Source organism: Mauremys reevesii, linkage group 7, assembly GCF_016161935.1.
Source record: "Mauremys reevesii isolate NIE-2019 linkage group 7, ASM1616193v1, whole genome shotgun sequence".
Classification (NCBI taxonomy): Eukaryota; Metazoa; Chordata; order Testudines; family Geoemydidae; genus Mauremys; species Mauremys reevesii.
In genome coordinates this window covers 60,124,687-60,145,517 of record NC_052629.1, presented here as the reverse complement: position 1 = coordinate 60,145,517, position 20,831 = coordinate 60,124,687, and the positions used below count along the sequence as shown (strand labels likewise).

The 20,831-nt window shown below is 44.7% G+C and overlaps 1 protein-coding gene across 7 annotated transcripts in view; it reads right to left on the bottom strand.

The window, feature by feature from the left end:
* Window positions 1-20,831, bottom strand: part of DLG5 (discs large MAGUK scaffold protein 5) — a 231,177-nt gene that overhangs the window by 40,857 nt on the left and 169,489 nt on the right. For 5 of the 7 annotated variants that reach the window (XM_039480930.1, XM_039480925.1, XM_039480926.1 and 2 more), the window contains 9 exons: window positions 19,995-20,225; window positions 16,886-17,070; window positions 16,184-16,309; window positions 14,936-15,068; window positions 14,169-14,296; window positions 12,161-12,336; window positions 11,629-11,732; window positions 10,522-10,614; window positions 6,238-7,257 (listed from right to left, as the gene is read on the bottom strand). In XM_039480930.1, coding sequence (XP_039336864.1) covers window positions 6,238-7,257; window positions 10,522-10,614; window positions 11,629-11,732; window positions 12,161-12,336; window positions 14,169-14,296; window positions 14,936-15,068; window positions 16,184-16,309; window positions 16,886-17,070; window positions 19,995-20,225 — 2,196 coding nt within the window. The remainder of the gene's footprint in view (window positions 1-6,237; window positions 7,258-10,521; window positions 10,615-11,628; window positions 11,733-12,160; window positions 12,337-14,168; window positions 14,297-14,935; window positions 15,069-16,183; window positions 16,310-16,885; window positions 17,071-19,994; window positions 20,226-20,831) is intronic. The other 2 variants (XM_039480927.1, XM_039480928.1) reach the window with 1 other exon arrangement.

Sequence of the window (20,831 nt, the reverse complement as noted above, 5' to 3'; positions counted from 1 at the left end):
CATCAGAAACCTCTCAGACTGGCCCGGGAGAGGTCTTGGAATGAAGGACTTGTTTGAAACAAGCGCACAGACAGCCATGTATTGTTACCATCGCATGAAACCAAGGCTGAGGTAAGCAGGGCTCTGGTGAGATTGGTCAGGGTGGTTCCCTAAGAGGGACGAGATGTTAGAAGGGACTTAACCTTGAGGGCCTGATTAGCGTACGACGACGCATAGCGCCGCCTGCTGGCAAAGTCTTGTCTTTGTCTAGGCGCAGGGTAAGGTGACTGCTGCCCTTCAGGCTTTGCAGCTAGGGCCAGCTTTTCTCAGAGAGCAGGCCTTTGCCAGCAGGGGCAAAGTCCTGTATAGTGGACAGCAGCTGCGGAGGGGGCTCGATCGGAGGAAAAATGCGCCGTGGCCACACCAGGCCAGGGAGGGTGGCAGTGAAGTCAGCTGCATCCAAACTAGGCCTGGAGGGAAGCTCATCCCAGCTTCTTCTTCTTCCTTAGGAGAGGAGGAACTCTTGATGTGTGTTCTGTTGAACCGCCCTGGATGATGCTATGGAGTTACATTCCGATCAGAGGGGCCCGAGTATGTTCCCCTGCCCCCCTCAGCTGGGAGGAGGAGAAAGAAAGGGAGGGATCTGGGGGTGAGTGGCGGTGGCTGGCTTGCTCCCCGTGCCTGGGGGGGGGGGCTCCGGCGCGGGGTGGCGTGAGCAAGACAGGCTCGCAAAAGACCATATAACCCGCACGGCGATGTCAGGTTTAAGCGTGCAGGCTCTGCCCCTGCTATCATCAACTCCCTGGCTGTGGAAATGTTCCCGGGAGAGAGAGTGCTGATCGCACACACAGCGCTCGAGCATTCAGCATTGGACTCGGCGGCTCGGCCAGGGCCGTAGTCGTCGTGCTGATCTGCGCCGTGCCGAGTCGGTGCCGTGGCAGCCCACCCGGCGTAGTAGGCGCGGCGCGGAGCGGCGGCGCTCGGGCGCCGCGCTCGGACGACGCCGACCACGGTCTCCGTAGCTCGCCCCTCAGCACCGGATCGCTCTTGCCTGGCGATGGCTCTTGCAGATATTGTCCTGGCGGTGGGGTGAGACAAATTGTGTAGCGTAACTCTGGGAATGGTGTTGAGGACATTGGTCCAATGAATTCGGGACCACCATCATAAAGCAAGCGCACACAAGTAGTTTGCTGGCAAACTTTATTAGTAGGAGGAGTCCTCTTGGGGGGGGGCCCTTTGCCCTGGAGGGCCCAGGGCTGCTGGGCAGAGGAAGGCTGCCTCTGAGGTCACCTATTTTGGGTCTTGGACTAGGCGGGGCATATCATATCTGGGACACACAGGACGAGGGGAGTTGTGTGTGTTTTTTGCAGAGCAGCCTTTGAGGCAGCAGCGCCCTCCTCCACCAGCCCCTTAAAATCTTTCCTTTCACGTTCCAGGAGGGAGGACTTGAATTTCGGCAGTGACCCCCACAAGTTAAACTCATAATGACTGAGGAGGGCCTGGTGGTTGGCCACCCGGAGCTGGAAGCTGGCAGATGAATAAAGCTTCCTGCCAAATGAGTCCAGTCTTTTAGAGTCCTTATTTTTGGGTGTGGGTCCTGGTTGACCCTGTCTTTCCCTATGATTTACAGACTCTACCACTAGGGAGTTGGGGGCCAGGTGGGCATAAAGGTATTCGTGCCCTTTCATGAGCATGAAGTATTTGCACTCTGCCTTTTTCGATATGGGGATGAGGGAGGCCGATGTTTGCCATAGGGCACTGGAGATGCTGGCCACCCCTTCGTGCAGTAGGAGGGCCGCTCTGCCCGGTACCGAGGACAATAGCACGTTAAACAGCGTGTCTGAGGGTCCCTCCATCTCCTCTGCTTGGAGTTGGAGACTGGATGCTACTTGCTTTAGTAGCTCCTGATGAGCCCTGAAGTCCACCTGTGGTGTGGAGGGAGGTGGGGCTGCAATTTTGTCATCCGGTGGTCGAACTTCTCATGCGGTGCTGAGGATCCATGACCCGCTGATCTATCCCTCGGAAGTCTGGATAGTGTGGCTGAAGGAGCCTCCGATGCCCCTGCTACTGACTGAGGGCCTTGCTGGGCGTGTACAGGGGGTCAGGGGGTCCACTGGCACCACTGGCCTTGCCACAGGGGCCCTTGCCATTGACTCTGGTGCAGCACTGGCGCCATCAGCTGGTCGGGTTGGCCCAGTTGAGTCGTAGGGTGCTGCGTGGAGGTCGAGGTCGGGGTTACCAATGACCTATAGGTGCCGTGGCAGTGGTAGTACCGAGAGCGATGTCTGCCACGGGATCAGGACTCCGATGTCGATGAACAGTGCTGCCTCGAGCTGCTACTCCTCAAGACACTTCGACGCCTGGATCTGTGATGACGGGGAGCTGGCGATCTCTGCCGGGAGCCGTGGGCACGGTGCCTCGAGGCGAGAGAGATGGAGGGTGACCGGCAATGGCGCCCAAGTCGGAAGCGGCTTCCGTAGCTCTCTTGGGAATGGGAGCGTCTACGGCGTCTGTGCCTGTCTCGCCGATACTCTGTACTCAGTGGGAAGCGGTGCCTGGAACTCCGCTCTGACGGTACCCGACCAGACAACCTGTTGGGCGACGAAAGCGGAGGCTGTGTCCTGACAGGACACTGAGCGGCGAGCGGGCCCGAGAGCGAACCCCTGACCAGGATCTGCGTTGGGTTGGTGTCGACTGTCGAGAGCCCAGCAGCGGCTTGCCTCTAGAGCGGGGTCCGGGTGCCGGCGGTGCCCTGGGCACCTGCACTCATGATGTCTTTGGCCGCTTGCAGGACCGCTGGTGTTGAAGGAATGCAGACGTCCGGAGAGGCCTGAGTCGACGCAACCGGGCTGCTCCGCTCAACCTGAGTCAGAGCTCTAGAGCCCGGGGGGGGAGGGGGGGAACTGGGACTGCCCAACACAGGTCTAGCCGCACCCCTTGCTTTCTCTCAACGCCTCTGAGAGGACGGGGCCTTTCTCTGCTTCTTGGATGGGGAACGGTGCCGGCCACCGGAAGGTGCCGGGAGATTGCTGAACACCGAAAACGAAGTGCCCGGTGCCGATTCCACTCGGCGCAACGGGGTTGGGGCCAGTGCCGACTCCATGAGAAGGGCCCGAAGACTAATGTCCCTCTCTTTTTTAGTTCTGGGTTTAAAGGACCTGCAGATCTTACAGCGGTCGCTGATATGAGATTCGCCCAAGGAGCGGAGACAGTTGGCGTGCGGGTCACTTCTAGGCACTGAATGCCTGTAAGACTCGCACAATTTAAATCCTGGGGCCCGGGGCATGCCCTGGCCCAAACACTAACTAACAAAGCTGAAACTTTATTGAACTAACACGGGTACTACTAACAACGAAACGAGTTCTGGGATGAGCTGCAACAAAGCTGGAGCAAGTAGTTTCGATGCACTGTCACTGGGGGCAAGAAGGAACTGAGGGTGGGTGGGGGAGCGCACGGCTCCCCTGATAGCGTACTATAGAGGCGCCACTCCAGGGGTTGCAGCAGCGCTCCCCCTATGGGTACTGCTGAGGGAAAAACTTCTGGCACCGGCGCACGTGGCAAGCACACACACCTACTGTGGTATACACATGAGCAAGCACTCGAAGAAGTTAAATGCGCGTATGATGAGACTCACCTGTATTGGTTTTCTATCCAGAAAATGCCCATGTCACAAATGAGAGCCCTTTAAATTTCTTGTACAGTAACTCCTCACTTAAAGTCATCCCGGTTAACGTTGTTTCATTGCTGATCAATTAGGGAACATGCTCATTTAAAGTTGTGCAATGCTCCCGTCTAATGTTGTTTTCAAGCCACCTGCTTTGTCCACTGCTTGCAGGAAGAACAGTCTGTTGCAGCTAGCTGGTGGGGGCTTGTAACCAAGGTGGACCGGCAGCCCCCTCATCAGCTCCCCGCTCCGTTAAGTTCCCCATGCTGCAGCTGCCCAGCAGGCTATCAATCCGCAGTTCGGCTGTCCCTCCCTCCACTGCCAAGAGCTGCTCCTGCCCTCTGCCTTGGAGCTGCTCCCAGAGACTCCTGCTTGCTATGCATGGGGGGAAAGGGGGAGGCAAGTGGCAGGGTGTCCCCCACCTCCCCTGCTCCTGCACTCCACTTACCCCTTCTCCATATAGAGCAGGGAGGGGACACGGACGGAGAGAGACAGAAAGAGCTTGGGGCAGCAGCTGCTGTCTCAACTTCCTGATCCACTTAAAAAGACAATGAACTTAAGAGTGGGTCAGCTTACTTAAAGGGGCAGTGTGCATCTCTCTCACTCTCCCACACACAAGGTGTTTGTCTGTCTCTGTCTGCTATGCTGTCTCCCCTCCCTCCTGTTCGTGCTGCCTTGATGAGGCCCTACATTAACAACATGTTAACCCTTGAGGGCTCAGCCGAGTGCTAGTTTACCATTCAGCAGCAAGGCACTTTCTGGGAAATATCCCTCCCTCTTCCACCCTGTAACTTCACCACCTCAACCAGGCTTCACAAACATCATAGCTGTGAACAGTATTAAATTGTTTGTTTAAAACGTATACTGTGTGTATATATCTATATAATATATAGTTTTTTGTCTGGTGAAAAAAATTTCCCTGGAATCTAACTCCCCCATTTATATTAATTCTTATGGGGAAATTGGATTCGCTTAACAACGTTTCGCTTTAAGTCGCATTTTTCAGGAACATAACTACAACCTTAAGCGAGGAGTTACTGTATTAGCATAAAGATGATAGACAACATTTGTCTAGACGTTAAGGACAATATAAATATGCTGTGTTTACAGTGACTGATGACTACAGTTCAAATAATAAGCATCCAAGTAACAGCACACATAGATCAACTTGACATTCTATTTAAAGCAAATTCCTTGCACTCAAATGTGTAATGGTTTGCTTATATTTTGTTGGGTATGTGCCAAAAGGCAGCAGTTCCCTACATACTAGTTTCTTACAGTGCAATTCTGTATTGAAAATGGCACCTTCTTACAGGCCACATCTGCTTCCTGTGCTTATTCAGTAATAATCTGCTGACTTCAGTTACAACAGTAAACTTATTACTTTTTTACTGCTGTCAGCACTGCAGAGTTAGCTGGATTCTATTCTGGCTCAGATAGAACGTTTAATTAAAGGCCCAATCCTACAGGCTGGCAAGTGTCTCTTGAACTCCCACTGAAGTTAAAATAGGAGCAGAAGGTGCTCAGCAGAACTGGCAGAAATTGCTAAATTTTCATTGAGAAAAATTGTAATGAAAGTTTTCCCACCAGCGCTAGTACCGAGCACTTTGCAGAATCAGGCCTCAAATCCTGCTCTCGCTTATACCTTCTACTCCATTGCCTGCTCTCAGTTACACCTTTGCAAACCCACTGAAGGCAGTGGGGCTGTTCATATGTAATAGATGGAAAATCTGACCCACTGATATGGAGGCCTTGGGGGAAACTAATCCTGCGGCCATTTTTACTTTATCTCCCAGTTAACACCCTATCGACCTTAATCAACCACCTGCAATCCTTCCTTTGTCTACTTGAGTAACAAATTTCCAAGTATCTCCATGGAGGGATTGTTCATTCATGCCTTCTGCCACAGCAAACCAAGTGTTTTCAGGTCCATATCCTCCTAATAAATATTGTCAACATTTACAGAGTACAACTGCACTTTAACCACTATCAACTTCAGACCAGGTTTACAAAGGTATTTAGGCACCTAAAGATGTAGATAGGCACCTTGTGAGATTTACAAAAACACCAGTATGAATCAAGAGCCCAACTCTCATTGACTTTCAATTGCTTTTGTGACTCCCACTAGTCGCCTATCTGTATCTTTGGTCACCTAAATACCTTTGTAAACTAGACCATCATAATTCAATTTTTGCATTTTGTCAACATACAGTAGAGAACCTAGAATCATTACTGAGAATATCTGGTACCAAAGAGCCTAAAAACCATACAACGTTCATCAAGCAAGACACCGTTATCCCTCTTTGTAGCCATCAGTGGCTTTTTAATACTGTAACTCTGAGAATTACTTTTGTAATTCAAGACACACAAGAATTTTAATGAAGGTGTCAGGGGCCAATATTTTCATTACTAACAATTTTGGGTACTCAATTTGAGACACCCCAAAGGGCCCTGATTTTCAGAATGTGCTGAGTATCCATCCTCTGAAAATCAGGCCCCTTTGAAGTGTGCCAAGTTGGGCACCCAAACTTGAGTCACTTTTGAAAATAATGGCCAGCATCCCTGCTTTGTGCTTCCATATATTTAATTTGTACCTGAAGTGAAGGATTAGGAATGGGCACAGGGGTCAGTTTATGTCTCAAAGCAGGTGCCGATTTTGGTCTTGGTCTTTTTATCTCTGGCTCTTCAACTCTTTGAAAGCCAATGTCATCTTCACAAGATTTTCTTGAAGATAGATGAGTGCAGTCGATCCCCTCCTCCCTGTAATAATGCCCAGCATTCCTGCTGCGCCCCTTGTGAGTGTCTGAGTCCTGCTTAAGTGCCAAGGACACTGGGGGCTGGGCAGTAGCTGGGCTGGTAGGTGGGGATCCAGTCGTTACAGTAGAGTCTGATGCAGAACTTGTCTGCTGTTTATGTTTAAATTTAATAGAGTCACTTCTCTTGGGAGGGGTTGGAGGAGTTGAAGCCACTTCAGCTTTTGAGAGCTGAGGCGAATGCGCGGACACCTGATTAGTGGAGAGATAGTCCATTTTGGGAGGAGTCTGTGGTCTTTTGAAAGTGTCAGGGTCGAAGATGGACTTCCTTTGTTTTGGCTTTTTGTACACAGAGAACTTTTCAGTTTCTGCTGTTGAAATATTGACCATCACTTTAGGCCACGTACCACCACTATGCTTAGCTCCATGCCCTTTGTCTAGCATGGTCTCAACCATGATGCAGTCGGCTACCGTGGGCTCAAATGGCAGCCTCCTGCCATCCAAGTCAACAAGTCCATAGCCTCGTTCCCCATAAGCGTCTGGACTAAAGGAGCTAAGACTGTGTTCTGAATTACTGTGGCAGCTGTGCACAGCATTCCTGCGAGAGTCTGCCCGTAAAGCACGTCTGGAAAAGGGTGTGTGATCACAGAACGAACCACTCCCCTGGTCACTCTGGTCCTTCTTGCCATCCAGGATGTCTGGATTGAAAATGTCTGTCTGTGTTGAACTGTTGTGTTTCAAGTTTCTTTTATTCTGAACTTGTATCTCTGATGTATGAACCCTGCAGTTCGATATTTTCTCTGAATCCTTCAGGTTTTCAAATATGTTCTGACCACTCCAGGATGAGCTCTGAGGAAAAACCTAGGAGGAGAAAAATATTTAATCAACTCAAGACTCTGGCAGATTTGGATTTTGCACATGACAGCCTCACCTCCCTCCCTTTCCCCCAAGCTCCCAATTTACATGGAGACTGTACCGTGAAGATGAACATAAAGGAACAAGCCTATATTCTGGGGGAAACGATGGATAGCGTGTGTGTGGGTGGGGAGACTAGGGAGCAGCTTAACAAAATCTCACAGATTGCTGGTACAGGGAATCAGACTGAATGAGGACTGATAAAACAAACCTTTTTGATCTTTTAAAAATACTTTCACAGAGGCAGCATGGTGTAGTTGATAAGGCCCTGGACCATGAGTCCAGAGATCTGGATTCTAGTTCTAGATCTACAACTATCCTGAATGACACCAGGCAAGTCACCTTTAGTGTCTCTGTTTTCCCTTCCACCTTTTGTCTGTCCTGTCTATTTAGCCTGTCAGTTCTCTGGGGCAGGGACTCTTACAGTGTGTATGTGGCACACCTAACATAATTGGCCCCTAACCTCAGTTGGGGTTTCTAGGAACAACCACGGTATGAAATACAAGTGTTTCCCTACTGACAGCCCTTCAGAATGAAAACTTCTGTTTATTCCTTATCATGGGCAGTGTCTGCTTTCCCATCAGTGATCCTCACTCCTGACCCAGAGGGGACCCTTTCTAGGGGCAAGAGGACATTTCAGTTTCCATGTCCATGCAGACTTCCTGCAGCTGATACTAATGAGGAGACTATATTACCAGTTCTGTTGGTAGGTTTATTTTTTTTATGTGAACAGCAATCCACTGGGAACTGAACTGAGAGCAGCCACTGAATTTCACATACTGTAGGATCATAGACTATCAGGACTGGAAGGGACCTCAGGAGGTCATTGAGTCCAACCCCCTGCTCAAAGCAGGACCAATCCCCAGACAGATTTTTGCCCCAGATCCCTAAGTGGCCCCCTCAAGGATTGAACTCACAACCCTGGGTTTAGCAGGCCAATGCTCAAACCACTGAGCTATCCCTCCCCACCAACAGCCATCCAAAGGTGGTAACTGTGATGTTGCACTCAATATGATTTTATGAAAATATGCTAATGAGTGTGAATATAATGTAACTGGAACATGCTTCATGCAAAAGGTCTCTTGTTATCATTAGAAAGCTTATAGTCTACTGAGTGTGGTCATCCTATTTGTATGTATGTACAACTCTTGTATCTGAAACTAGAAATATGAAATACAACTCTGAGGGCCTATTGTAATTATGCAAAGTGTGGGCCACTAATGGTGGTTTGGAATCTTGATGGCTCCCATCAACCAGGACAATTGACTGTGGATGGCTGTGTTTGCTTGCAGATCTTCCTGTAAGGGCTTGGCTACACTTGAGAGTTGCAACGCTGGGAGTTTACAGCGCTGGTCATCCAGCTGTGTAGGAACAGCGCTGGTGTGTGGCCACACTCACAGCTACCACTGCTGGTGTGTGGCCACACTTGCAGTGCTGATGGGAGTGATGCATTATGGGCAGCTATCCCAGCGTTCAAGTGGCAGCAACGTGCTTTTCAAAAGAGGGGGGTGGGTGGGGTGTAGTGTGACATGGAGCGGGGGAGAGAGAGAGAGAGTGGATTTTTGGAGCCAACACTGTGTATTAGCATCCTGCCTTGCAAAATCAGAAAATGTTCCCGACCCCTTACTCTTAACTGCAAACAGCCTGCATCCAACGGACTCCCTCCCCTCTGCCCCCGCTGTTTCTCTGTCAAGCAAACACTCACTCCCTGCCTGCCTCATTCACAGGGGTTATCTCATTTGATTGTTCACAGTCAGGTACAGATTTGATCACAGCAAACAGGAGCTGTGTTTGTTTTTTAGATAAGCAGCTCCCAGAGCACCGGAGCTCCGAGTTCACAACAAAACAAAGAGAGGCTGCATAACAAAACAAAGAGAGTAATTTAGTTAAAAGCATTCTGGGATATCTGCTAATACCCTGGAGGCCAATAACAGCGCTGGTGTGTGGCCACACTTGATGAGCAGCGCTGGATCACCAGCGCTGCACTTGCTACACCCCAAGCAGACCAGGTGTTCAGCCAGCGCTGCAGCCAGGGAGTTGCAGCGCTGGATGTGCCTTGCAGGTGTGGACAGTTACTAAGTTGCAGCGCTGGAAAGCCTCCACCAGCGCTGCAACTCTCAAGTGTAGCCAAGCCCTAAGTCAGGCTGGGAGGAATGAGGGCTGGAAGTCTTACAGTAACATGTGATCATGTCATCTGAACTGGAATCCATCTTTAACCTGGCGCTTTTCCAGTTAGAAGGAGGGGTGGGAACCAAAGAGGGACAAAGGATTCCCTCCTTGTGCAAAAGATATATAAGGGTGTGGAACAGAACAAAGGGGGCTGCAGTTATAAGAAATCCCCTAGCTATCACCTGAGCTGGAACAAGGACTGAACCAGGGGAAAGGATTGGGCCCAGACTAGGAAGGTGTCCAGTCTGTAAAAAAAGCTTCCTGGAACATCTCTGAGGGTGAGAGTTCATCTGTAATCACTTTCTTACTGTATTAGGTTTAGACTTGCATATTTTATTTTATTTTGCTTCGTAATTCACTTTGGTCTGTCTGTTATTACTTGGAACCACTTAAATCCTACTTTCTGTATTTAATAAAATCACTTTTTACTTATTAATTAACCCAGAGTATGTATTAATAGCGGTGTGTGTGTGTGTGTGTGTGTGTGTGTGTGTGTGTGTGTGTGTGTGTGTGTGTAAGAACAGCTGTGCATCTCTATCAGTGTTATAGAGGGTGAACAATTTATGAGTGTACTCTGTATAAGCATTATACAGGGTAAAACGGATTTATTTGGGGTTTGGACCCCATTGGGAGCTGAGCATCTGAGTGTTGGAGACAGGAACACTTCTTAAGCTGTTTTCAGTTAAGCCTGCAATTTTGGGGGACATGGTTCAGACCTGGGTCTATGTTTGTAGCAGGCTACCATGTCTGGCTCAAACCGGGCAGGGTACTGAAGTCCCAAGCTGCCAGGGAAAACGGGCTCAGAGGTAGTCCCAGAACATCAGTTGGCAGTCCCCAAGGGGCTTTCTGTGATCCAACCCATCAAAGTAACTACCAACAGGGACCAATCCCTACTAACCAGGGCAAAGCCATTTCATTTAGCTGAGTTTCCACATTACTGTATTCATTTTATGAATGTGTTCTTCTCCCCTTTACAATTTAAAAAAAAATGTATAAACGTATAAATTGCTTCACTTCCTCCTTTCCTGTCCCCACACTCACCTTCATCAATGAGAGGGTAAGGGAATCCCTACAGTTTCGTAGCAAAGCTTCACATTCAGTCAGTGATTTATTATCTAGTGCAATGCCATTAATCTGCATAAAAACAAGGGTAAATTAGCAAAACAAACCTAGCAGCAGGCAATTGTCTTAGTTTACATTCTATGGCGAACAGTGGTTACACCAAAAAACCAACCAAACAAACTAAAGCAGAAAGGAAAATGTCAGTACCCTGGTAAACTGGATCATTTTTGCATATCAGGAGACTGTCTTCTTCAGATAATTTCACTAATGAGAGATTTGGTCTAACCAGAACTGCAATTATGGACTTCCTACTTCACTAGAGCTGGTATTTAATATATGATTGCTCCACTGCATATACCTCTACTTATCTTTATATATTTGCATGAATCTACCCTCCCTGAGATCTGTTCCTCTGAATAAAATATATAACTTCTTTTAAAGATATTATTCAACAGATCACAGACCCCCAGAAGTTCCCAGAAGAGATAAGTAGCATCCTGGAGGAGACAGGAATCTAATCACGTTCTTTAACTTGGTTCTGGAAGAGCAGAGGGAGAGTCTTCTCAAGTTCAGAGGAAGTCTGAAGGTAAAGACAGGCCTTCATGGGATTTTGCTAATTGCAGGAGCACTTGTAGTTTAATCAATGCATCCAGAAGTGGAATGGAGACATAGATCTACTTTTAAAGGAACAATAGTCATAAGATCATCCCAGATAATTTCTATTTCTAAACTCTAATGGAGGTCTAAAGAAGGTTCCTTGAACTGAAGTCCTTGTATTAAGTCATCTTACCTATCGTTTATTGTGAAAAGGGAAGGCAGTGAGATTGTCAACAAATGTGCCTGCTGGATGAGTTACTGCAACCATATTTTCAAAACTTCACCAATGAAACTACTAAACGTGGGCTGTATTTTCTATTACTCACCCAACCTACAAACACCAACATGTTTATTCATTAAAACATTAAATTTAAAACAGAGAAAAACATGGTAAAGTGAGTCAAATAAAAAGGTTTTAGGTTTTAAAGAAAAGGAAATGTGTTTCATACTATCTGTGGTACTGAAATTCTATTTGTTCTTTAGACTTACGGCAATTATTCTATCTCCCACAGCAAGGGACCCATCTTTGGCAGCAGGGCTACCGGGCACAACAGCAGCAGCAAATACTCCATTTTCTAAACTAATTCCACTATCTGAAATCCATAAAGATAAAACAAGTTCATTCTTGCAGTTCAAATAATTTAGCACATATCTGACTTACCTGCATGAAAAAGAAACACGTAATAAAAATGCAGTTGAAAATTAGCTTAACTTCTAATAACATTTTTAAAAAAACCACAAAAACAATGTGAAAAGGGTTACAGATAACCTGAAATTTAACATAGCTTTACACGCACTTTCCAGTGGAGAAAAAAGATTGTAGGGATTTGCAAGCGTATTCACCTGAACTAGAGGTGAGAAATGATACATTAGCAGTATTCGTGCAAGAAATCTATCCTTAAATCACTACTTCTTGTTCAGTTAAAAAAAACAGCTAATGAGAACCCTTATCTAGGAAGTCATAACAATTCAAGTGAGTGGACTAATAACCTGCCCTGAGCATTCAAATGTAAATAATTACCTTTATGCCCAGCAAGATTGATGTGCAGAGGTGTTATCACTTTCCCGCCTAAGGACTTCCTTCTTCGAATCACCATATTAATAACTCCTCCTCCATTAAGTACAGCTTTTATAACTTGCTTCTTATCCTTATTAGTAAGATCCACATCATTTATCTTCAGCAACCAATCATTCACTCTGGCAGTTAAAACAAAGCAAGTAAGTCCATGTTCTAAGAATACTTTGCTGCACATTGCAAATATTCAATAATTAATTAAAGGACCATAACAGCACTAGCACAACCTTGATATGCCAACCTCAATTGTCTAAAACTCCCCATTTCTGAAAAAGTATGATGATTCCCAGCATCTATTAATGACACTGAGTTAGCCCCAGATCCTCCTGGTTCCACCGCCATTGCTTACGCCACTAGTCCTCAGCGTCTCCTAGTCAAGTTACTGATCCTTAGACACCTCGTATCTAAAAATGTGGTGAGTGGCACTGCTGTGCAGGTACATTAAGCATTATTAGTTCCATGTTAGAGCTGGCCTAACTAAACACAGATATTTAAAGCAATATTTATGAGAGGTAGGTACTCTTGTAAAGTGAATAAGTCATGGTTATCATCTCAATAGTAGGGCTCTATCTCAGATTTTGGCAAGACACTTAAATTTGCCATTCCTCTGTTATCCCAATTTTTTTATTGTTCTTGAAAACTGTCTTGTGCATGAGCCAATCTCAAAATCTACCTAATGTTTTAAGTATTCTGATGCAATTTTCTTGGGCAGAGATAGCATTTCGTTAGATACTTTTAAAAAATTTCAAATGGGAGCCATTTAAAGCCCTTTAATATCAGAGCGTATTCCCTTAATTTAAATAAAAAGGTCATAGTATGTTCCAGCTTTTAGTGAGAGCTCAACTGTAAAAATCTGAAAAAACACGAGTCACAAGGCAGGTGAAAGTCAGCCTTATAATAGGACTGTGGCTGCAACTTTAACTATGGAGAGGCTTCTTTCCATAATAAACGCCACCCATATCTGCAGAGCCTGGACAAGAGCTCTGGTTCTACTGCTTCAAAACTCAAGCCTTTACCACATACAGAAAAGGAAGGTCTCCTCTAGCTTTGTGGTACAGACATCACGATTTTTTGTGAGCTTTACCAACCAACAGAGGGCCAGATGCTTGCATAGTCCATTATTCTAATTCCACTTCAGTAAGGCAAAAAACTTGAATTGACACTATGGCATCACGACTGGGTGACAAGCTATCCATAATCTTTCCCCCCCAGGGCCGGCTCCAGACCCCAGCGCGCCAAGCGCGCTTGGGGCGGCATTTTGCCGGCAGGGCGGCAGGCGGGTCCGGCGGACCTTCCGCAGTCATGCCTGCGGGAGGTGCACCGGAGCCGCGGGACCAGCGGACCTCCCGCCAGCATGACTGCGGAGTCATGCCTGCGGATGCTCCACCGGAGCCGTGGGACCAGCGAACCCTCCGCAGCTGCGGGAGGTCCACTGGAGCCGCGGGACCAGCGGACCCTCCGCAGTCATGCCTGCGGGAGTTCCGCTGGTCCTGCAGCTCCGGTGCACCTCCCGCAGGCATGACTGCTTGGGGCGGCCAAATTCCTAGAGCCACCCCTGTTCCCCCCACAACAACAGCTTGCCCACAAATTCTCAAGAAGATCTAAGTAAATGGCAAGTTTGAAGAGACAAACAGGTTAAGTGTTAGAGGCAGACAAACCAGCAACAGACAAATGTCAACATTTCAAATTGGGATTTAAAAAAAAAAATTATCTGTAAATCAAGAATAGCTAGATTTATTTCCATGCTTTGCAAACACCTTCTTCTTACTGCAATTTTCAGATTAAACCAATTTTCCAAGCCTAAGTTATTAGGGAGCTAAAACAGAACCCACTTAAAATATGGAGAGGTGACCAACCATCCATAATATTTTCATTTTTTTTTCTTTTACAACCAAAGCAAAATAAGTAAATGTTTCCAATTGGCATGCAAATGATTTACCAGTTAACACTATACCTTAATCGACCATCTGCAATACTTCCTTTGTCTACTTTGGTGACAAAAATCCCACAGTCTCCAGGGAGGTATGGTTCATTCACACCTTCTGCCACATCAAAACCAAGTGCTTTCAAGTCCATATCCTCCTAATAAACATTGTTAATGTTACGAGCAATTCAACTGGAATTCAAACTAATTTGCATTTGTATGTACACAGAAATTGTAAACTGAGTGCTTTTACTATGCCCTTATTTTGTATCTTTTGTGCTTTAACAATATCTCAGATGTACAAATTATTATACACAGATTTCAGTTCCTCCCCAAGGTATTAAAGGGATTAATACAGCCTTGTTCACTATTTTATTACTACCATTAGTGTTAGGAATTAATCTCCTTATTTTAAAAAATATTATATATGTGTTTATTTATATACACACACTCACCATTTTTATATAAAGGCAACAGTTGTGTGGTTTACAAGATTAGATGGCAAAGTTATCTATGGTTTGTACTCCACAAGAGGGAGTAGATTTCCTGTAACAAATCTTTTTGATAATGGTCTATTGTGCTTTAATGTGTCAGCTTTTCATATCTGACTGGTATGATATTCGTTGTAGATACTGCATTTATGGTATGTAACCACAATTAAAATTAATAATGTTTAAAAATACATATTCAACAAACAGCATTATTTTTATAACCCATTGTACAAGGGATGTAATGCTGAAACATCACGCAATTCATTCATATAACACATTAAAGTCTTCAGTGTATCTTGGGCTTACTCGGTCTTTTTCAAACTCCACCACTTCTGTTTCCCATTCCAGAGAATCCGTGTCTATAGCTGAATCGTGAGAACTGTGGGCCATCAATTGCCGAAACCTGGCTTCCTTTTCCAACTGGTTCTCCATCTTCTCTCTATGGAATGAAAGACATGTGTTTATAGGTGATTCAGCAGCTCCCTTGTAAAGAAATGAATGAATGAGATTAGGTACTTTACAGTTCCTTCTCTAATTTAGTAATACAATCTCTGCTCAGTCTATCCATCCCACAATCTAAGTAGAAACCTGAAATCACTTTTTAAAACTTCATTTCCTTCATATTGTAATAATCTTCTCTTATGTGAACTGTAGGAAACTTACAAACAAGTTCCAGACATGAACATACAGAAAATGCCTCTCAAGAAAGATAGCAGCAGATTCTTCCCCCTCCCCCCAGATAAGCTGCTCCAAACACTAAGGGAGAAGTGGAGGTGATTTAGCATTGAAAATAAGATCTCCTACCACTCTGAAAAATTATGTGATTCATGTTTTCTCCTCTTATTTATAATTCAGTGGGAATCTGGAGGTAATGAACAAAGGTATAGTGAAAGCCTGACTGCAGTGAAAGAGTTGCTTCAGTGCATTTCAACAGACACATTTAGTATGGAGACATGTTCAGAAAATATTATGCTTCTGACTGAGCAGTCTAATCAGAATGAAGACTTCCTTATTTGCTGGGGGGCAACATGACTAACCAACCAGCTCCTTTTGCCCTTTGTCAGGCATTTTACACAATGCTGATCTATAAATTCATCTACACATGTATCCTATTGTGTATAATAGGCGTTTAAGAGTCATTTAATCTTAATGGAAATGGTGGGTATATTGCAGGCAAAAAGTTATGATAAGCCAGGGGCACATAGTAATTATTTTGAAATCTCTCTCATCAGTGTATGTTGACTTGAAAATTTCTATTTTTCTAACTGAATAGCTTTTTTAAAAGCATTAGAACCAAGATACTTTCTTAAATCTCAAGCTGCAATAAAGCTTTTGATTACTGTTTAAGCTGAGTAAGTTACTGAAGTTAGCTGGACCAGAACGGACCCTGCTTTGTGTTGGGGCAGTGTGTCTACCCTAAGGGGTTTGTGTACTAGTGTTATCTTAGTCACACAGATGCAGACTTCACTTACGTAGACTGGCCTGAAGAATCTGTTAATAAAAGGTTTCTAATATGAAAAGCATTCTATGCAATGAAATCATTTTATAACATACTTTAGTTCCTTCAGTTCACGCACAGCATCATTTTTTTGCTTCCTCATGTCATCGAGATTGCGAAGAGCCTCTGCCAAGTCACTCACAGCTCTGTCTCGCTCTCTCCTCAAGTTGTCACACAAAGTCCTTGAAAATAACAGATGTTCAGGTAAAACTTTAAAGCTGCAACTTACATTTACTAACGTACAGAACCCTGAATCCTTATAACAGTCATGTCCTTTAACTGCTACAAAATCCTTCCTTTAGAAATTCCACTTTTGTACTTAGTGTTTATCTAGAACAAAAGAGGTGTTAGGTGTTTTACAGACAGTAAGACCATGACTAGATCCTCAGAAATCAGGCTTCAGGTCCCTTGCTTTTTAGACCATGGGTACTACAGAGTTGGCTACTATGTATGGAGGAAGAGGTACCCTGTTACCACTCTCTGACCGCTGTGCTGATGGGCTCTGGAGGGATGTTTACCAGAGAGAAGTTAGTATGGTGATAAAGGGGATGTCTTGGAAGACCCTATCAAATTAAGAAGGGGTATCCTCCTATTACTTAAGTACACTGTGATAAAATCATGCGTTGGCTCAAAAAAGTTAAAAGATGTGCTATCAAAAACAGTCAATCTCTGAAAGAGTCAGCTGCACTACAAGAAGACCACTGCCATTTAGCCATTGAGATTATGAAGAGCACCAGCGTATCATCTAACATGTTTACCGTATGCTTTCTCTTTCCGCAACTATCTTGTCCCGTTCTTGAAAGGCCCAATCTCTCCGACATTTGGCTACTTCTGCTTCCTGGATGGCTTCCTTTAGCTCCTGTGACATGGCCTCATATTGCTTCCGAAGCATTTCAATTTCTTTGTTAGCTCTTTCTATGTCCAGTGTAGCAGAATCTTGGATCTATGAGTTCAAATATATAGAAATATTTATTTTATGTACAATTCATAGAATGAGTATGCACACTGGGTTTTGTAACCCTTACTACAAGTTTGTTATATGAAGGGCTCAGTCCTGAAATCCTGCCACAGACTAAACTATCATTCAGTGGGAATCCCAAAATCAGTCGGAACTTTGCCTGCGTAAAGGGTTCAAGGTTGACTCTAAGCATTTTAGTCCATAGGAAGAGAGGACGGTCAACGACTCATAGGACTGATCTATGGTAGAAGGTTCTTCCTCTTAGAGCAAAATCAATATATACTTCATATTTCGGTGATATCTTGCTGACTCATTGATGTGTTTTAGCACACAGAGACAGAAGATGTCTAAGGACAGCTAGAAACAAGATAACACAGTGAACAATCATGGCACAGACTGGCTGTTTTAGTATCTAGGACTGATCCTGTGACAGGCAGTAAACATCAGACGTACAGATTTACAGTACACATACACTTGTGATTCAAAATCCCCAATCTCCCAAGGAGAATAATAGCTCTCCAAGCAGTTTTTGTTTTAATTCAACATTTTAGAAAAGATTTTATTTCTCCTTTTAAAAAAAAAATGAACCCGCACCTCTCTACCATTGCAGATTTCAAAACAACACCAAAGGAAATAGCGACAATGCTGACTGAAAGAGAACACTTCCATGTGTGCCCACAAGAGAAACAAACTTATTTTAACACAATCACACTTCAAGCCCTAATCTTACAGATAGTTACAAGTGAGTTTAACTTGACATATGTGAGTAGTCCTGATGAACTCAATGGGACCACTGTCTTGAGTAAAGTTAAGCAACTGTGTGTTTGCAAGAACAGGGTCTAAATACATGTAGAGGGGTCAATACACCCAGGACACTACACTTTTAGGGCTGTATGCCTCCACGAATGGTTTTAATTGTAACCATTCATGCTTAAAACCCCCAGCCACATTCCAATCCACCACTCTATTCATGAGAACTAACAAAAGCCACAAAAATTCATGTCTTGTCTTTCGGTGTGCTATTTCCCTTCACACTCTTCCACCCACACCCCCACCGCATCCCTCAAAACCCCCAAATGAACCCACAGCAACTGAGATCTGACCCTATATAGTATGCATCCAGCAGTGATTATATCACAGAGATCTCCACTCAGCTTGTTCAGGATCCTCCACTCCCCTTCATAAAACAAAGACAGGCCCTAAGAACTCACATTTCATTCCTCTTGAATCCCTTGCTGTACAGATCCTTAAAAGCTGTTGTAACAGCCATCTCTCATTCAGCAGAGGATTTGGTAGGCTCCTCCTTTGGAGTCCATCAAATGCAACGCTTTACCTATATGGGAAGTGGGGGTACACTGCTAAGTGACAAGGTGCTACCGGTCCTGCCTACACGAAGTATTCCCAAACTCCTGCTGATCCTCTGAAGAAGGCTGCAAGTCAAGCCAAGGTCTTCCCATATCAGTGGCTTTTGATGGGGGGAGGTGGAGAAAAGCTTTCTGCACAACAAGATAGAGAGTTGGAGGCATGATAGCCAACTGAAAATAAAAGGATTCTGCACAGCCCAGTTGAATTCCTAGTTTTATTGCTCACTTGGATGCTGATTCAAGATTGACAAATATACATGGCACAGAAAGCTGAGGATGGGGGAGTTCTTGTGGTGAAAAGAGTCTATTATGATACAGGATTGATACTATAATGAAATTAGATGAATGAAAATACACCTCACACACAAAAAAACCTCTGAAGGGTCTTTGCTAATATCAAAATTACTGTAAATCCTGTAGTTCTTTCTCAAGCATGAGAAGCAGGGACAGTGTAGGATTTTACATATTACTATATTACAGTATATGGATGTATGTGATATATTATATACAATAGATCTACAAACATGCAAAACTGCAAGAATATTTTAACTCGTTTACATAATCACTAACAGTCACAGCTTGATGTGTTCCATCATCCCTTTAATGAACTGTATATCTTCGTGCGATTGAATGTAAAAAAATTATGCAGAACAGAAAAACTTTTTAGTCACACTTATAAATTGCTCTATAAAAGGTTTAAATTGTTGGCACACACAATAAGCATGTTACAGACATAAGTAGCTATGTAACAGATATATATGAGCACACCAGCAGAAGGTATTATAGATTGTTTTAAATGACTGAGAGGACTTATAGCAGCAAAGAAGGGGCTAAGGAGTGCCTTTAGATCCAACTACCTCCACCCTGCTACACCTGCAGCCAATGCCAAGAGGGAGAATAAAAAGACCACCTGGCTCAGTTCAGGGCTGACAGGCAAAGAGCATGCTAGCCGGAGCAGCCACTGGAGGAACAGCACGACCCCAAGGAGAGCACAACACTCAAATCAGAGACTAGTGGGGGAACCAAGCCCAAAGGAAAGGGCAGGGACGCGCCGCCTCACCCCTCCTCCCACCAGAAGACTGGGGGACAGACTGGTGTTTGGGGATTTTTTTTTTGTTATTCAACATTTTTGGGGTTGAGCCCCTGAAAAGACTGACAGGAAAACTAGTGGTGGGACTGAGCCTGCCTCAGTGGGGTCCTGGAAGATCCATAAGGGGGTGATGCTCCAGCCACACCACTACTGTAACCTGCTGAACTGTTGGGCTATAACAGTCTGTTAACCATATATTAAAAAATCTATTAACCATTTATTAACCCTTTATAAATGGAAACTTTAAAACTGTGACTGACTGATTTATTTTCAACAAGTAGTCTAGTCACTCCCCCCTCATAAGGAGTGTGTGCAGGCATGCATAAGAAGCATTCTTCATTGAATTAAAAAAAAAAAAAAAAAAAGCTTTGTATCAAGACATTTACACGCCTGCCGAATGGCATTTACTCTCCTCGACCTAAAAAGAAAAAGCCATCTACAAAGTCAGCCAGTACCTGACGAGCTTGGTAATATTCCCTTAGCAGATGGTCTCTCTGGATGATAGCTTCTGTTCTCTCTTTCCTGGCAACATCTCTTTCTTCCTTCACTGTCTCTATATCCTTGCAAGCTTGATCAAGCTCCTTCTGGGCCTCAGCCTTGTCCTTCACTTCATGACAGTACTTTTCCAGCAACTCATTCCTCTCACAAATTGCTCGATCTCTTTCCACTAGAGCTGAGTTTAGCTCCTACAACGAGACCCATTGTTTGCAGGGTGTTAGGTACAGAGCAATATTTCTTCTTTCCAGTTGAATACACATTGACACCTTAAAAACTGAGGATGTATAACGAACGTTCTGCGAAAAGGGGAATTGTACAGCTCTGTCCCCATATTAAATGCAGAAAAAGAATAGCTAACAACATTCAGCAAAGTGTTAAAACTGCCACACCACCACCGTTAAACACCTTGCTGTCTGAATAATGAAGCACATAATCTAGGAACACTCATGGTTCTGAGAAACCTGGAGAAAGGACATTTGTTGCAAGTCCTCAGGAGCCCTGGATAGCCAATCGGATTTAACACAAAACAATCATATTACATATTTTAAACATATTTTTATTCAAAGTTGTAATTACATAGTGCTATACAGCTCCCCTTTGCAGAATGCGAGTACAAACCTTTCCCTTTTGTGTTATTTCAAAGCAATTTCCTTCATTATTGCACAGCTGAGATAATATTTTCCAACCTAAGTTAATGAGTGCCCTGTAGCTTCACATTTGTTTAAAAAGGGACATGAGTATCTTACAGTGTAAGACACCAATCGTGTGTACATGTACCATGAAGTGTTACTATT